The sequence below is a fragment of the Puntigrus tetrazona genome, chromosome 17 (assembly GCF_018831695.1).
Source record: "Puntigrus tetrazona isolate hp1 chromosome 17, ASM1883169v1, whole genome shotgun sequence".
Classification (NCBI taxonomy): Eukaryota; Metazoa; Chordata; class Actinopteri; order Cypriniformes; family Cyprinidae; genus Puntigrus; species Puntigrus tetrazona.
In genome coordinates, this window is record NC_056715.1 from 6,968,761 (window position 1) to 6,981,851 (window position 13,091).

Below are 13,091 nucleotides of genomic sequence, written 5' to 3' on the forward strand. Positions count from 1 at the left end.
GGTCAAAAATGAAAAATATGCAAAATATGAGTCCCTCAAACTATGTAAACTTCCATAAAAATAAATAACAATTATATTTACAACTTTCACAACTAAAAATACAAGTTTTTTTAAATCAATGATACAGTACAGATGTACAAATTCTAGCTTATACCAATAAGCAGATCATTACTTTATGTTAGTGCTGATAACCAAAATATTATAGAAATATATAGGAATGTTTTTTTGTTTTTTTTAAAAACCTACAAGTGAATTTCAAGCATCACAATATTATAATGTACAGAATGAAAAAAGACATTCATTTAGAGAGTTTTTCTATTTAGTAAGCTTTATAGAAAAAAACACAAATGACTAAATGTCCAACAACATTTAAAATAAAGTATATTCAAAATTCAATTTAAAGTGTAGAGTTTTGAGATAATGCTTATAAAATTATAAAATAATGTGAACATTAAATTATTTGCTCAGAAATGTTAAGCATGATGTGGCTGGTCAATGTGGATTGCAAATTGCATAAAATACAAATTGCCTGTTATTAATTTCTATGGCAATTGTGGACACTGAGGGTAGAGGATGTTGATGGAAGTAGGTCAAGATGCAGATGGCGGCACAGGTTTAATAAATTACCGTGGCAGTGAGGTTTTCATCTGTAACTCCTCTCAGCGTGTCCACTACAGAGATGTACCCCAATCGTCGAGCGATGGAGAGAGCTGTGTTCCCATTCTGCCACGCACAAATACAAAACAAAGACTTTACATTTGCATATGAGGCACTTTATATGTAGCTTATGTAAATGTAATTATTATAAGCATAAAAGAGTGCATATTAAAGCTACAAAACCATAAATGGTTTTAGATTAGTTTAAGGCAAAAAAAGTGTTATTTCTTTCATTAAACTTTTAAGCAGTAATGCATGTGTGTATATGTATGCGTGTGCTACAGTGCACTGCTGACTAAGGCTGACAGCTTGCTGAGTCAAGCAGATATTCCCAGCATGCTTCAGTACTCACCACTGTGAGCTCATTGGGCGAAGCTCCATACTGAAGCAGCATATTAATTATATGGGTGTGGCCTTGCTGAGCTGCTTGGTGTAGAGGTGTATAACCGTTCTATGCACAAAACGACAGAAAAAGGGAGTCAATTTACATGCAAAACAAGATACTGTGTCTAAATATCTTTTTAGAAGCTACAAACAGACTCACCTTTGTTTTGGCATTAGGCTTAGCCTGATTTTCTAACAGGAAGTTGGCCATCTTCACGTTGCCATAGTGGCATGCCACATGCAACGGAGTATAACCACTCTATTAGGAGAGCATGACAGGCAAGAGAATATCAGACACTGATACAGACAGTCCACATTGAACCTGTAATCTATGGAAACTCCACAAACCTGAACCCTGACCTTGGTTTGGGCATCAATTTCTGCTCCATGGTTCAACAGCACTTCAGCAACGCCTGCCCTGTCATCCTGTGCAGCCAGGTGCAGCGGGGTGAGACCATTCTGTTTTACAAACACACGCACTGTGAGCCACACTTCTCAGCCGTGGGCTTTGTGTACACGTAACATGCATGTGTAACTATGTTTACCTTATTGCCCATATTAACATTAGCCTGTTTGGTGAGCAGCAGGGACACAAGGTCCACACTGCCCTCCTGTGAAGCGAGGTGGAGGGGGCTAATACCCTGACGGGTCACTGTGTTACACTCCGCTCCATATTCCAGCAACGTTGTCCCAATCTCCAACTGATTCTTCTTAGCTGCAATATGAAGAGGTGTGTAGCCATTCTAGAGAGAATTAGAGAGAAACAAGATGCAAAGATACTGAATTTTTAAAAATAGAAATACTATGCAGGCATGCCATAAACTTTTCTTCCTTTTTCCCCCTAGTACTCGTGTTATTATTAAATTAAATTTAGAAAAAAACGCTTGAAAACTTTTTTTTTCATTAAATATACGCTTTTGTTTTTTAAAGAAACTGCCAAGCAGCCAGCGGCTGACAGAGAGCCGATCATGAAGTAGGCATATGTTTGAACAAATTAGAATTCTCAAATCAAGAAGTTAAAACTGTTTAAACAGTAAATCTGTACTGTAATAATAAATGTGCTCTATCGAACAGTTTGTGTGAAGAGTGGACACCAGAGCAATCAGAGCATTTTTTCAGCCGCCATTTTTTTCTCAGATAAATAATACATCATTCAGAACTCTAAAGGGCCTACGCTTATTTCTGTGCACTCACAATATCAGATGATTTTATATGATTTTATAAAACAAAGAAAACAAACACGATGCACTTTCCTTCCAGTATTGAAGAGGAAGGGCTATACAAAAATGAATCAAAACCCAGTGAAATTGCCACTTAACGAAAACAAAAAATCAAAAATCAAAACAAAAAAAACATAAAGATGACTTTTGTCTAAAGGCACGTCTGAGGAGACGGCGAGTCAAGATCGTCATATTCATATTTGCAACATGGATTCAGAAAACACTCATTTATTAGTAGCCTAAATAATTCAAATATCTCCTAGTCTTTCCTGCCGACACATTCATGGTAATTATTTTTGCGGGTGCTTTGGTCTAGTGAGTGCATCTGAACACAGAACTCTTCAGCTGTGCTGACAGCACACACCATACATGCTGCTGCTGAGGGAAACAACGTCGAGGCGCTCTTGACAGTCGCTGAAAAAGAATATGGAGAAGCCTAAAACAGGTCAGAGGCCTGTCATCGTAACAGTCGATGGATTATTGACTACCTTAATTGTTTCAGAAGTGTTGAGATTTTTAGAATGCACATGAGCTGTTTATGGAGCAGATCAATATTTTTTTAATTTATCATTCTGACTCTTCCTTTTTAAATGAAATAAATTAATTTGAAATAAAATATAAAATAAAAGGATGAAATGCTATTTTTTTTCTTTTAATGCTTTATTTGTAAAACGCCTTTTAACAATGCTGTGTAGTTTGTATTATAATTTTAATATTATACATCTCAGTCACTTTCATTTTTAAAAAGTAACTTCCAATTGAAATAAGGAGACCCCTGCTCTAGATACTCTAGATAACACTGGGAAAATGCAAGCCATGCATTTTGTAATTGCAAAACTATACTTAATCCATATATTTGTCTTGTTTTCAATAAAAACCACAAAATAAAAATAATGATTAAAAAAATATTTTAACAGAGCTCAGTGTTAGAATACAGCCTGTTTAACAACTGTTGTGTGTCAATTCTATTTAATTTAGTTGAATTTACTTAGGCTGAAAAGTTGCAGGAAATCTGATAAACTCTAAGACTTCCTCCACAGATGTGAAGGAAGCTAGGGCTTCATAGACAGGGCTTAGCCTAATCCAGGATTAGGCCATAGTTCAATTGGGACATTTAAATAAATTTTATAAACACGCCTTATATAAAAGCATTACTGGAGAGCATCTTAAGACAAAATAAAGTCACCGATATGCTTTAAGATCAGATAGTGCAAGTAGAAACCGCTTTACATTTAGTATAGACTAGATTTAAACCAGGGGGGTCACGAAAGGGTTAATCCAGCAGCAACCCAGTCTTGATGGGTTGGAGAGTGTGTGTTTACCTTCGCAGCAGAATGAGGAGATGCTCCCTGGTCCAGCAGTAACAGAGCCACTCTCTGATTATCATAGTGAGCAGCCACATGCAGCGGTGTTAACCCAGTCTATAATATACACACAGACCCAAGCACGACACACACACACACACACACACACACACAGAAACCCCAGCACGAACACAAACACCAGCATGCACACAAACACAGGACGCATGCATGTATGTCAGAACATACAGTACATGAGTGTGCACATGGTAGGTGTACACACACACGCACACACACATACACACAAACACACCATGTTAAAGTTAGAGGGAAATCCCAGTGCACCACATTAAGCTAGCAGCATGAGTTCACACATAGCATGACATGAAAAAACTGTGCGAAAAAAGAGTGCGTCTTTCCTTAACACAGATTAAAAGAACAGATCGCCCCAAAAATGAACATTTTATGAAAAACTACTCACCCTCAGACCATCCAAGACGTAGATGTGTTTTTTTAGCGTTAATCATCACCAATGGATCTTCTGCAGTGACTGAGCGACATCAGAACGAGAGTGCAAACAGTCCACACAACTCCAGTCCATCAATGTCTTGTTAAGCAAAAAAGTTGCCAGACATTTTAACTTTAAATCGTTGCTTCTGGCCAAAATATAAGTCCATAATAACTTATCCATACATTTTTTTTTAAGTTAAATGATGCCTTGACTGATTTGTTTCTTACAAACATGAAGTTTTTCACTTGACAATGTATTAAATGATGGACTGTGGTCATGTGGATCAATTATATATTATTATTACAGTTGTTTGGACTCTCATTCTGATGACACCTATTTACTGCAGATGATCAGCTGGGAGCAAGTGGTCTAATGCTAAATTTCTTCAAATTTTTACCAAAAGTCTGAGGGTATGTACATTTTCCGCAAGAATGTAATTTTTACGTAACCTACTCGCTTAATTTTTGATTCATATTTTCATATCTCCATTGTTGTACGTTAAGGTAAACAGACTATTGTGACAACACAGCTGACTTAATGACACAGGAAAATCAGCTAAATTTGTCATCTCTCAATAAAGCTAGATATGACAGTCATACTTTGTAGTGCAAGAATAGTGAGGAGGAACCATTTGGGGAAGGGTTGACACAGATGAACAGACGAAAACAAATGAAGGTCCTGTCCCAAATGACGCACTCGGCCCTTGTGGTTTAAAGCGTCATGGTTTGGCTGGTTAGCTTGGCCCAGATAGCCCCTGCTGGTCGATGTTGTAACTACACCATCTGGCTATAAAGTTAGGTTTCTTCACTGCAAGCCATTCAAAAATAGCTGTTATATTTATTTTTAGGTAGACACAATTACTTTGTTACATCACAGTAAATGGTGTACCAATGGCCTATTGAATTTTCTTCTGACTTTTAAATCGTAATGGCAAACTGAACACCACACGAACAAGCATGAGTGAAGTTCACATCGAATTTTGAGACAGGACCAAGCTGTGTCATGTAAGCAAATGTAAACCACCATGCATATATGGACATATTTGTAGATTTGTTCATGTTATTGTCTGCATAATCTTTGCATTTGTTCACCAACCTTTCCTGCTGCATCCGGCGCAGCTTTCTTCTGCAGCAGAAGATTAGCTACCTCCAACTGCCCGTACTTTGCAGCCACATGCAGGGGAGTGAATCCTTTCTGTTGATGTATGTGTGGTAATGGAATAAGGAGAGAGAACAAAAGAGTAAAAAAGATGCATTGTTCTGCTATTTTCAGAAAGCACTATGAACACAAATCGCATATAGTGGGGTCCGGAAAATTTATTTCATAAAAGTCTCACACTGTCTCTTCATTTACTTAATCAAAAATAAAGTAATAAAAACAGTAATGCTGTGAAATATTACTACTATTTAAAATCAATGTTTTCTATTTAAATATATTTTAAATAGTAATTTATTTCTGTGATGCCAAAGCTGAATTTTCAGCAGCCAATCTTTAGTGTCATATAATCATTATAATATGCTCAGTTGGTACTCAAGAAAAAAATATTGTTATTATAAATGCTGAAAACAGTTGTTGTGCTTAATATTTTTGTGTAAAACATGTATATGATGAATGAAACATAATTTATTTGAAATAGAAATCTATCATAAATTGTATATGTATTTGTTGTTACTTTTGTTCAATTTAATGCATACTCACTAAATAAAAGTATCCATTTCTTATGAAAAAGTGATGTATCTTTTCCTCATTTCACATGATGACTTTATTTTATTTTTTCAAAGTCCTAAAACTTAACGAATACCATATTTACATCACAAATGTTAAATGTGGTTTCAGACGTTTGCCCACCACTGTAAGTGATTACACAGCACAAACACACACTCTCACACACACCTTAGTTGCTGCTGAGAGGGATGTTCCCTGCTCCAGCAGAAGAGCTGCTATCTCCTGATGACCCTCACGGGCGGCGAGGTGGAGAGGGGTGTAGCCGGAGGTGGTGGCAGCATTGGGTAACGCCCCCTTCTGCAGCAACTGCTGCACGATCTCCAATTTTCCCAGTCTGCTCGCTATATGCAGGGCTGTTTGGTCATCCTAGAAATTGATATTATGAAAATATAGAGTGAAAGAGAGAGATGGTAGGCAAAACTGAAAAGCTCATCTGTCATGTTCTAATCATCTGTGTAATGGGATGTGGACAGGGGTTTATTCAAATTTGAGTGTTTGTCTCACCTTAGCTTTGATGTCCACTTTAGCACCATTCTGTAGCAGGTATCTGACAACATCAGCCTGGCCGGCTCTTGCTGCCATGTGCAATGCTGTTTCACCTCTCTAACAAACATTTAATAAAATGAGTTGTAAGCTTTGATTCGTTGAGATCAGATTTTGTTTACTGAACAACATTTTTTTACCCACTTGATATTTGTGATCCTGGACCACAAAAGTCGCTGTCTTATATTTTTATATATACATATATTATAGGTTATATCATATATATATTATATATTACATAATATTATATATAGTAATATTATATATATATATATATATATATATATATATATATTTTTTTTTTTAATTTATTTTATGCCAAAGATCATTAGGATATTTAGAAAATATCCTACCATAAATACAGTAAATTGTAATTTCTGATTAGTAACATGCATTGCTAAGAACTTAATTTGGACAATTCTAAAGGTGATATTCTCAGTATTTTGATTGTTTTAGCACCTTCAGAGTCTAGATATACAAGGAGTTGTATTTCGACCAAATATTGTCCTATCCTAACAAACCATACATTTATTCAGCCTTCAGGTGTAGCATTTAACAACTTTGTTTTTTTAATTACCCTTATGACTGGTATTGTGGTCCTGGGTCACATTTGCTATACATTAATGCAAAATGAATTTCCCTCAAGTAATTTTTGTAAAGTTTCTCATTCAAACCACATCAATAACACTGGAGAAAAAAATTAGTGAAGCAATACAGTTTACAATATCTAACTCAAAATGATAAAGGACAGTTATTTTGAATGACATGGGGAAGAGGAAGTGAAATCTTTTGAATTTTCGAAGGGCCAAGTTCAAAGTTTGACTCATTCAACATTCATTGTTTTTTGAAACATGAAAATGAAAGCAAAAATAAGTCCTTCCAGTCACTTAAAATATCAGTTTATTTTTGAATGCTGTGTATTTTTTTTTACATAATATATATCTTTATAGAATTTCATTTGTCTTTATTTTCACAGTTGCACAAAGCCATAGATCAACAAATCAAAATATTGCATGTCTGATAAAATGTTCAAAATGACATACCTGAATGTACAAAAGCAAAAGTTTCACAGAATGACTCACAGAGCAAATACAGTATCTGCGAGCATCACTGTAGTTAAAATGGAAACGTACCACATTGGTGGTGTTGGGTGAGGCTCCATGATGCGTGAGCTGTTTCACTATGTTCTCATGACCCATAAATGCAGCAACATGGATGGGTGTCAACCCCGACTAAAACAACCAAACAAAACACATACAAACATTGGAACATATATAAAACAGCTTGTACTATTACGTTTCCCAAGCATATACACTAAAACAGTGAACGTTAAGCTCATTTTAGTGTTTTTATGGTACAATATATCACATAAGCTATCAATAAACATTCAATTTCTCTCATACCTCAGTGACTGCCTGAAGAGATGCCCCGTGTTTTAGCAGCAGTTCCATCACCTTCACTCGATTCTTCTTACAGGCAATATGAAGAGGTGTGAAACCGTTCTGTTGATGAAGATACAAACACGCTCTGCTTGACTAAGATGCCGCCACACCCACACTTACCAGAAGCGGGGAACCACAAAAACCTTCCTCTGGTTGAATGAACCCACTGCATTCTGTAATAAAGCTGTGTGCTTCTGTTCATTTTACCTGCTTTAAACTAAAATCAAGTTATTTCTAAGTTTATTTTTAAACTGTCACAAGACTTTCTTAGTATTACTATGGCAACGAGCTCGCATTGTGTCACCCTCCCTGCCAAAACTGTGTTTTTGTCTCGCACAATGTGAAGCGAAGAGATTAACATTCATACAGCTGCGTATGTTAACACAGAAAAATGAACCCAGTCACCCCAAGAAAGAAATGCAGAGAGAAAGGGGATTTTGTAAATTTCAATGTGTATGGCTCTCTTGTTCTCTCCACTCTCACCAGGGCTTTAGCGTTAGGGTTGGCCTTCTTATCCACAATGACTTTGGCCACTTTGTAATGTCCGCAGTGAGCGGCCACATGCAGTGCCGTCAGGTAATCATTGGTGACATCATCCACGGGGGCATTGTGCTGAAGGAGCAGCTGGACACAGTTCAGGTGATCCCCTTGGGTCGCCATGTGCAGAGGAGACAGACCGTTCTATAGCAAACCAAAAAATAGAATGTAACGAGAACACTGGCGGTAGATTTTGAAAGTATCTATAAAACCAACATGCTTTGCCACCTAAAACCACAATCTATGGTGATATATCAGATTCCTGCAGTCAGGAGAAGATTTGTTAGCAAAGAGAGCCTGATAAACACATTGCTTCTGTAGAAATAATGGCCACATGAGGGCAGTCTTAGGTATGTTCAAAAAGTATGGGTAAATCAGCGATCAAACATACCCACATACACATAAAGGGGCATAAATTTATTCTTGTGGTCTTACTTTCGTCTTGGACAAGATCGGAGCTCCCCTGTCCAGCAGCATCTCAACAACCTGCTCATGTCCACTGCGTGCGCCACAGTGCAGAGGGGTTAGACCGTCCTTTACGTACACAAACACACACGCAGGCAAACACAAATATAAAATGTTACATAATATTAAAAAAAGTACCCTCTGAAATCATACAATTAGGAACAGCTGATACCACAGACAAACCTCAGCACCTCCAGATGCTCCACTGACTCAATATGCTGACCTGCTTGAAATTTATTGCAAAGCTATTCAACTTTAGGCAGCAAAAAGTATTGCATGTTTATAATTCTCTGAATCTTGCCTGATAGTTATCTTTACTAATGCCTGCACGGAATATTTATTTATTGAAATATATTTATTGATTAATTTTATTTTATTTGGACATTTTCAGTTATTGAATTGTATTATGTGCCCTTACAGGAACTCCAAGCTAATGTTGATGTACGGTATTTACAAGGTGCATAATTTTCTCTGAAGCTTGGGCTCATCTGTGATATCGCTGAGGTCAAAGGTCAAAAGGTGAGCTACTATATACATCAGCAGGAATGTCCTAAGAAGCTGCCTGACATTTTCCTTAAGTTGAAGCTTGCTGATTCATTTAGGCAAAAGTCTCTTGTTATTCCTATACTAATAGTATATTTAATATACCAATCTCCAAAGCTGCACGTTTGTGATCAGTAATTTGTGATCATTATTTTTTTAAAGAAATTAATTAAAAAATACATTAAATACATTAATAATGTTAACAGATTTATATTTCACATGCTGTTCTTTTAAAATTTCAAAATAAAAATAAACGTTTCCACAAAAATATTAACATTGACTAAAAAGCATAACATTTCTTGAGCGCCAAAACAATGTAATAATATCAGAGAGGGTTTTGTGACACTGAAGAATAATTAACATTTCCATTAAGATATTTATTGCATGCAATGGAAGTGCAATTTGTTGTAATTTGTAGTTTAGCAAACAATTGTGTGTGTGTGTGTGTTACCTTGGTCTTGGCTTCAATTTTCGCTCCACGGTCCAGCAGCAACTTTACCATGTTTCCATTCCCTCTCTTAGCCGCCACATGCAGTGGAGTGATGTCATTCTGTATGCAACCCACACAAACACCACACGACACACAGCAGATACAAGTGAGATAGTTACAATCACACTCTACAGACATTAAATCAAAATAACTGTGTATGTAATAACAGTAATATACATTTCTGTGAAAGAATGCATGTGAAATTCTAAATGGCATATGATATGCATTATGACCATGTGCATGTGACCCTCAGGCTAAAGCAGATTCATACATGAGGTTGTTTGGACTAAGCCAGCCATATGACACTTTAGAGAGTTCAGCTGAGAGGGCATTTGGCAGACGTACACACACACACACACACACACACACACACACACACACACACACACACACATACATACATGTGAGCATGTGCACACACAAAAAGCCTTAGGCGGATCATTTAGCTCATTCATCAAAACACTCATGGAGCATTTTAGGCTTGAGTCTGGTGACAATACTGTACAACATTAATGCAATACTGCCCCCATTTGATAATCAAGGGAACTGCATAATAACAGTATATATATAATATATATATATATATATATATATATATACACAGACGTGGACAAAATTGTTGGTACCCTTTGGTCAATGAAAGAAAAACTCACAATGGTCACAGAAATAACTTTAATCTGACAAAAGTAATAATAAATAAAATTCTATAAAATGTTAACCAATGAAAGTCAGACATTGTTTTTCAACCATGCTTCAACAGAATTATTAAAAAAATAAACTCACGAAACAGACCTGGACACAAATGATGGTACTTCTAACTTAATATTTTGTTGCGCAACCTTTTGAGGCAATCACTGCAATCAAACGCTTCCTGTAATCAATGAGACTTCTGTACCTCTCAGCAGGTATTTTGGCCCACTCCTCATGAGCAAACTGCTCCAGTTGTGTCCGGTTTGAAGGGTGCCTTTTCCAGACTGCATGTTTCAGCTCCTTCCAAAGATGCTCAATAGGATTGAGGTCAGGGCTCATAGAAGGCCACTTTACAATAGTCCAATTTTTTCCTCTTAGCCATTCTTGGGTGTTTTTAGCGGTGTGTTTTGGGTCATTGTCCTGTTGCAAGACCCATGACCTGCGACTGAGACCAAGCTTTTGACACTGGCAGTACATTTCTCTCTAGAATTCCTTGATAGTCTTGAGATTTCATTGTACCCTACACAGATTCAAGACATGTGCCAGACGCAGCAAAGCAGGCAGAACATAACAGAGCCTCCTCCATGTTTCACAGTAGGGACAGTGTTCTTTTCTTGATATGCTTCATTTTTTCGTCTGTGAACATACAGCTGATGTGCCTTGGCAAAACTTCTGATTTTTGTCTCATCTGTCCACAGGACATTCTCCCAGAAGCTTTGTGGCTTGTCAACATGTAGTTTGGCATATTCCAGTCTTGCTTTTTATGATTCGTTTTTTCAACAATGGTGTCCTCCTTGGTCGTCTCCCATGTAGTCCACTTTGGCTCAAACAACACGGATGGTGCGATCTGACACTGATGTTCCTTGAGCATGAAGTTCACCTTGAATCTCTTTAGAAGTCTTTCTAGGCTCTTTTGTTACCATTCGGATTATCCGTCTCTTAGATTTGTCATCAATTTTCCTCCATGCCACGTCCAGGATGGCTACAGTCCCATGGATCTTAAACTTCTGAATAATATGTGCAACTGTAGTCACAGGAACATCTAGTTGCTTGGAGATGGTCTTATCTTTACCTTTAACATGCTTGTCTATAATTTTCTTTCTGATCTCTTGAGACAACTCTTTCCTTTGCTTCCTCTGGTCCATGTCGAGTGTGGTACACACCATATCACCAAACAACACAGTGATTACCTGGAGCCATATATATATAGGCCCAATGGCTGATTACAAGGTTGTAGACACCTGTGATGCTAATTAGTGGACACACCTTGAATTAACATGTCCCTTTGGTCACATTATTTTCAGTGTTTTCTAGGGGTACCATCATTTTTGTCCATGCCTGTTTCTGTGAGTTTATTTTTTAAATAATTCTGTTGAAGCATGGTTGAAAACTGACTTTCATTGGTTAACATTTATAGAATTTTTATTTATTATTACTTTTGTCAGATAACAGTTATTTCTGTGACCATTAACTTTTTCTTTCATTGACCAAAGGGTACCAACAATTTTGTCCATATGTATATATATATATATATATATATATATATATATATATATATATATATATATATATATATATATATATATATAAACTATGGTGCATTTTTAATGGGAATCGGTTCTATTTTAAAGATTAAAAATAAGATAAAAATAGATTTTGGGGGACCGTTTCCCTTTAATCTGTCAAAATTGGTCTGCTGAAGCTGTAGATGGTGCTGTGATCTCACCCTTGCCATGAAGTCCACTGCTGCTCCTCTATTTAACAGTAGTGTTGCTACGTTGATATTTCCATAGTGGGCAGCAATGTGGAGAGGAGTGAAACCGCTCTGATGACAAGAAAGACAAAGAACAAAATTGTTAAAACAATCATTTATGAGTTAATTTAGCTACCCGTGTTTCCATAGACTTCCGTAGAGTAAGAGAACACAGGATTGTCTGTGTTCTCTTGCTACTAATTATCCCCTGGTTAAATAAAATTATATAGTTCAAATGATCATAAATAATTTAATTAGTATTCTTAGTAAATGACAATGGATCTGAGTGTGTTCTTTATACAATATAAGAACTTTTTGAATATGAAACACAGCTGTCAAAGCGAGATGGAGGTGTCTGGTAGGCTGCATTGCAGCAAAGTCCTTTCAGTCATGGAGATTTCCATCTCAATTAGCCAATAATCCGACACAAAGCAGGTGGTGCTCAGCATAGCCCTTTCCCGCCTCTGTTTGCTCTCCCATTTCCAAGGGAACGGGGCTCCACCCATTTTGAGAGGAATTATTGCAATTATTAGCCACAGGCGTGAATGGAAAAACAGTGGGGTTTCAAAATTTCCAGTTGCACACTAATAGACTATGATATTTACAGAACTAACTCTAGACAAGAGACAACATACACTGTTACCTATGAGGAGAACTGAATAAACATTCTCATAGATTATCAACATACATTCATCATGATCATTGCATTCACATTTCTTTTCACTCGGAACACCCTGTAAATGCTTTCAATTCATGGACATGGCACTTTGTTCTTTACGTGTGGTTGTTAGTTTGCAATTTAGCAATGTTCATTATCATGCAAAACTGTG

General features: G+C 36.7%; 1 protein-coding gene across 4 annotated transcripts in view; it reads right to left on the reverse strand.

The window, feature by feature from the left end:
• The window catches only part of ank3a (ankyrin 3a), a 73,553-nt gene that overhangs the window by 39,526 nt on the left and 20,936 nt on the right, over window positions 1-13,091 (reverse strand). For all 4 annotated transcript variants that reach the window (XR_006252971.1, XM_043262302.1, XM_043262304.1 and 1 more), the window contains exons 8-22: window positions 12,235-12,333; window positions 9,780-9,878; window positions 8,756-8,854; window positions 8,267-8,464; window positions 7,745-7,843; window positions 7,475-7,573; window positions 6,303-6,401; window positions 5,967-6,164; window positions 5,169-5,267; window positions 3,584-3,682; window positions 1,587-1,784; window positions 1,402-1,500; window positions 1,202-1,300; window positions 1,010-1,108; window positions 628-723 (exon numbers count right to left, since the gene is read on the reverse strand). Coding sequence is in view for 3 of the 4 variants with exons in the window: in XM_043262302.1 (XP_043118237.1) it covers window positions 628-723; window positions 1,010-1,108; window positions 1,202-1,300; window positions 1,402-1,500; window positions 1,587-1,784; window positions 3,584-3,682; window positions 5,169-5,267; window positions 5,967-6,164; window positions 6,303-6,401; window positions 7,475-7,573; window positions 7,745-7,843; window positions 8,267-8,464; window positions 8,756-8,854; window positions 9,780-9,878; window positions 12,235-12,333 (1,779 nt within the window). In the remaining variant the exon portion in view is untranslated. The remainder of the gene's footprint in view (window positions 1-627; window positions 724-1,009; window positions 1,109-1,201; window positions 1,301-1,401; window positions 1,501-1,586; window positions 1,785-3,583; window positions 3,683-5,168; window positions 5,268-5,966; window positions 6,165-6,302; window positions 6,402-7,474; window positions 7,574-7,744; window positions 7,844-8,266; window positions 8,465-8,755; window positions 8,855-9,779; window positions 9,879-12,234; window positions 12,334-13,091) is intronic.